Here is a 5,847-nt window from a genome sequence, read left to right as displayed (position 1 = left end):
TTTTAGGCTAGAAAGATAAAATTTAAACAAAAGATGACGTTCTATAGGTAGTCCACCCGGGCCTTAACTTTAATAAACAATTTTATTCAAAAATATCGGAAACTAGATAGTTTCCAAATGTTTCTAAGTGATTTCGTAATGATTAGAAAAGTAAAAATTTCTGCAAAAAGACGTTTTGTCGATTTTCTTTCAAAATAACTGATGAACAAACTATGATGCTGGGAAAGAAAAATATCAACAATTCATGAAATTCTCTGGTTGCACTCATCTTCAAGGGAAAAAAATGGCATAATTAACTGTAAGTGGAAAAGAATATTGTCATTAGGGGAAAATAAAATAGTAGAGCCGGCTTGGCCCCATAAAAGTGTAAAGTAACGGATCATACCGAAAGTGAATGTGGAGTGTAGACGTAGCGGTAGCAGAGCTGCAGACATGAGACATGGTTCACCCCGTTTACCCCACCATGGTTATCATGGTGATTTTGGTGATCATGGTGATCATGGTACTTTCCGACGTTTGACGGCGCTGTCTGCATGGTTTACACCGTCTGCACGTATATACCTGTTTTTTTTTTAAATTTTCCGTGGTGGGGGTCAGGCCGAGGATTGCCGAGAGAAAAGGAGTGGAAAGGAGTTACTGGTCACCAGTAACTGCCAACTGGTGTCAGTTTACCACCTACCAGTCGTCCACCACACGTTGTAGTAATTTTATATTGTTTGTGTCAACCTCCAAGATGATGATTTAATCCTCGAAGAATTTATTTGTACCAGTGCTATAGGAAGAGGTCACTCATCATCATGTGAATAATAATTTTGGATCTTTACAAGACTTGGCGAAATCTCTAGAACTCTGGGGATTTCAATGCTTGAAATAGGAATGAATCTGTCTCAATGATTCCTTCAATATTCCTAACTGTTGGAAGTTGAAAAAAATCATCGTTATCACCGAAATTTCATAATTATTACGATTATCCTTAAATAAATGTAAGGAAATTTGTGATGTTAAACGTTCTACAAATTGAGACGTTCGGGTCTTTGGCATTCAGCGCAGAGCAAGCTTTCACTTGATCCAGTCAACAGTGACTATAAAGAACAGTGTCAAAAAAGTGAACAAAGTACAGCACAAAAAAATGAGCACGAATAAGTCACCTGTTAGAATATTATTGAACCGTATAATAAATAATTAAACAACTTTTACTCAATTGAGTAGTTATACAGTGGGGGAGAACAATTTGAAAAACCGTTTCAAATAGACAAATGTAGTGCAATGTTCGTAGGATGGATTGTTGTTGAGACGATGGTTTGTCTTGTTCTAGGCATCCGTAAGTAGATTATATATATTTTTTTACATTTATTCTTTTGTGTTCTTCACGTCATCTTATACGAATGAAGCACTGTCGTTGCGATTTGTTCTCCTTTCAATTTGAGCTATTAAAGAAAATATATAATGGTAGAAATTGATATTTTTATCGTAGATTTCCTGCACTTTCCGAATAGTTCAAGCAACATTAATTTTCTGGAATTATAACATTAAAAGTCACGAATGGAGATATTAAATCGGAAATGGTAGTGGTTTTTCCCGGTGTTTGTATTGCTTTTTGGATTGAAATCTTTTCTATAGAATATGTTCGACCCGAATTGTCTAAGTCGTTTAATTTAATTAGTTTGGTGTGAAGAGAACGATATGAATAAATAGAGTCAACCAAATACTATAGAAAATTTTTTTTATTGAACATTTCGATAGAATTTGCCAAAAAATAATAGCAAATTCAATGGAAATCTAATCGGAATTTCAAACAAATTCGATAAATTTATCCATTAGATTTTTTCCGCTGCAAAATAAATCCTTCATATGAAAATTAGTTTTGTGTATCCCTTGACATTGACCTTGGAATAAATCTTACTGATGAGCATGCGCAAAATCTTCGGGAATCGATAGAAATTAAGGTTTACTTGCAAAGAAAAAATAAAAAAAAACTTTTTTGGTTACATATTTAATTTGTGTTCCGCTAGAAAGGCTTTAGGAAATGCAATTAGCTTTTTCGCTGATGTTCATGAAAATTTAAAACATAATCCATTGATGGTAATTAACATTTTACCGAAGAAATTCGGTAAATGACCAGTAGAAAATGTGCCACCGAGATGTCATTTTCTAGAATTTACGAGAACGAACGCGCGCTACAGCGCGCTGTAATTATAAAAATCGCGATTAAAAATTGTTAATCTAAATGAGTTCCAAATTCAAATTAGCCGTCTCAGATGACTGAACCAATGAGGAATAAGCGTGATAGAGTTTCGAGATATTGATAGTCTCGATGTTTATCCTTTTTAGGATAGGAATAAAAATTGTTAATTTAAATGAGTTCCAAATTCAAATTAGCCGCCTCAGATGACTGAACCAATGAGGAATAAGCGTGACCGAGTTTTTTTGTCCTTTTTATAATAGGATCTACTTCAATAAGTCACCTCATCTTTTATAACGGGTGCTTGTGTAGATGAACGAGACTATTCATCTCGTTCAAGCATATAGAGGTATAAATTTATTAAAAGTTTATGAATTAAAGTCGTTTTTAATAAATTCGAGAACACCAGATATGCTTTTCAAATCAAAATCGTCTCAGAGTTCGGCGTTACTCAGAGTTTGCGATGGGGACGAAGCTGGTATGAACCCCAGATCATGTATGGTCTGGTCTCCACTTTCTGTTAATTGGGACTGACTTTATTTTCGTCTCCCCGATCGAAGTCCCTTAGTTATGGTATCAGTTCGTAGTTAGTCACTAAATTTTGTCAAAGTTTGGTATTGTGCACATTTACCATAATGGTTACTCTAAGAGTCATCGATTCGGCCAACGTGACTGTATTTTTTTTGAGGATGTTCCTCTTTTGGCCAAAATTACCAATTTTTTGAGGTTTCTGATAAGCTGTTGATCGGATTGACCTGAAAAAATATACCGTTTTTACATTTTATCCTTATTTCCTGACGGACGAAGTTTCATGAGCGCACAAAAACTTGACTGTATTTTTTTTTTAAAGTTCTAGGAATTTTTGAAACGTTTATCATTTTGGGCATTATTAAGTAATGATAAGATGCGACGATAGTAATTTATATTATATGCCGTGAAAAGTATTTTTCGAACGAATTTAATCAATTACAATGTACATTGCATTGTAATTGAATTTGTCAGTACTGTCAATACTTTTGTCAATACTTTTCAAGTCATATGACATACATTGTTTTTTTGTCAGGAGGTCCGACTAACCGAGTTCTGAGTAGGCCCAGACCTGGTAAGTGTTATTGACAAGAACCCGGTTAGATTGGGCCACAGAAATTAACGTTTCATGCCCGAACTTTGGAAATTCGATCATCCTCTATCATTCCTCTGCCACGAAATTTGCGTTCGGTGCGCGTTATGATTCAATTCGTCAGAAATTTATGATTTTTGTGATGTTTTTTTTACTCGTATACTAACCAATCCTTGTTGTTGTAGACGAACACCAGCTTCGAGCAACTCTTAACAGCTCGGACAAAATTGTTCGCTCGATTTAAAAATTGTTGTCTTTGGAAAGTATGTGGTATCAATTCCCAGATAAGAAATAGTGAGAAACCGTATGGAAAAAACTTTCGATTACGGTAGGATAGATTTGCCTCAAACTTTTGGTTTGCAAGAAGGAAATTTTGTATCGGGCAAGCTAGATGCATGCCAAGAGATTGTCAAATTTGATGAATTGGCCCGGAGTAATCCCCAGGAAATGGAATTTTGATTTATTCAAATAGTTTTCAGCGAAATGAAATTAATTGTTGTTGCTTCAGGGAACAACATTTCCTACATCTCTCAATTATAATTTTCGCTACGAAACTTGTACAACCCCAGGGCCTCACCATAATGAGGTTAACTATATTTTAATTTCATTGAAATGATTTTAAACAATGAAATGTTATGGTCAATATCAAATCAGATTTTATGGGATATGACTTAGCTTTAGGCTGTTCCACGTGAAAGAGTGAGCTAAATCCAGAATTTGAGAAATTCCGTTCTACAATGATCCTTTATATAATAATACTTTTTTGTCAATTATCATGGATATTATGATGGGTGCTTGGGCAAAGTGGCTGAAAAAAAAATAATTTAATCATGATTCTTTATGATGATGCATCATAATTTTTTATTTAATCAAATGATTTCCAGTGACACTTCAGTTTTCATAAACGAATTAATCAATCGTACACATTTTCAACTAATCATATTTACTCTATTAAAGGATTACTCATCAAATTTGAGAATATGAAAAAAATGATGCTTTTTCAGATGGATTCAAATAGTGAGAGGTCAATCGTAGAGCTCAGATAATATGTTAATTTCATTTTACTGATATTTTAGCACTTTATTTTAGTGCTGATAATTAATGCAAAAACTACTGGATCAAATATGTTGATATATGGTAGTTAAATGCAATAGTCTTCATAGATTTTCTAGCAATAATTTGCAATGTTTATTCTTCATAGTATTTTAATCTATTTTTCATGTTAAAAACTACACGAAATTAAAAACACGTAGTTTTATAATCATCAATTTGTTTTAACATATCCGTTATAAAGATTCCATCGATCGATTTTTATTCCGGTGCAATAGTGACATTTATTCGAAACAAGGTGAACTTGATACAGCAATAGAGACAGCAATAGCAAGGAAACATTCTGGTGAGTTGATGCACACTAGATAATCGGGTCAGCAGACACTCCACAAGAACTTAACAATATAAATCTACGCCCATCTCCAGTGTGAGCGAGTTGTTCCCATAAAATGAACCTAGTGTCTGGACGAAAAAAACAATCAGGTTTCGAAAGATTGAGGAGCTCAGTTGTTATGCCCTGTGGAAAAGGAAAGTTCTTTAATTTTCCGAGAATTATTGGTGATGGAAGTTAATTATTGGCCGAAGCTGTTGGTCTGGGGAAACTGGAGGTCAAGCGAATTAATACAGACAGAAAGTGAAGAGATGAGTGGGACAGAGACGCGTGGGGAATACCGAAAATTATATTTGGGTTGAAAGTAAAGTGAAAGTTTTTCAGTGCTTGGACCTGAGTTCTGTGGACGTCATTGGGAAAATATGTGTTTCGCTTTGAAATAGTGTTCTCGATCCGATGTTGATATTTAGTAATATTGATATTTTCTAATTCCATCTCTAATATTTTCGAACCATCTTTCATTACCGACTCATTGAGTGCCTATCTCTTTTTGTTATTGAGTACTTTCTTGCCGAAAAATTATGAAATAGTAATTGGTCCATAAAATATTTGTACAACGAATTGAATATCTAAAAACAAGTAGGCGACAACAATTATGTCATTGTGGAGGATTTAGCGAAATGTATAGGTATATTTTTTTGCCATCAATAAATTGATGGCGGGCTTCCGAATGATTTTAACAATATATTTTTCCTCGTCAGGTTGGATCTATTATGAATGTTAAATGGTCGTAGCGATTAAGCATCTATTAGACTAAAATTTTCAAATTTAAAAAACGAATTCGATCCTGATATTCTGAGCTATATAATCATTTTATACTAAAATTTGAATATCTATAAAACCAATTGTTCAATTAAGCTCATTTTTCATACTATCCATTGTAGGGATAAACGGATGATTTCGTCGAAATTTGTAGTACTAATAGCTTGATTTTTGTGCGGATGAAAGAGCGAACAACTTTTTTTTTTCAATAACATAAAAGTGTCATTTAACTATGATTACTTACAGGATGCATTTTCCAGTTTTTGATTAATTTCAATAGTGCCAAGCATGACGAAAAGAATGGAATTAAAAAAAATGCGTACAACAATTTGAACTGAAAAA

General features: G+C 33.7%; 1 protein-coding gene across 1 annotated transcript in view; it reads left to right on the top strand.

The window, feature by feature from the left end:
• Window positions 1-335: 335 nt before the first annotated feature.
• Cad96Ca (tyrosine kinase receptor Cad96Ca) overlaps window positions 336-5,847 on the top strand; it is a 39,855-nt gene continuing 34,343 nt past the window's right edge. Inside the window, exon 1 of the mRNA XM_011314386.1 lies at window positions 336-1,321. Within this exon, the coding sequence (XP_011312688.1) occupies window positions 1,267-1,321 (55 nt within the window). The 5' untranslated portion in view covers window positions 336-1,266. The remainder of the gene's footprint in view (window positions 1,322-5,847) is intronic.

The sequence above is a fragment of the Fopius arisanus genome, unplaced genomic scaffold, assembly GCF_000806365.1.
Source record: "Fopius arisanus strain USDA-PBARC FA_bdor unplaced genomic scaffold, ASM80636v1 scaffold00160, whole genome shotgun sequence".
NCBI classification, from domain to species: Eukaryota; Metazoa; Arthropoda; class Insecta; order Hymenoptera; family Braconidae; genus Fopius; species Fopius arisanus.
Note: the sequence above shows the minus strand (reverse complement) of the source record. Positions and strands in the feature narration are given on the sequence as shown.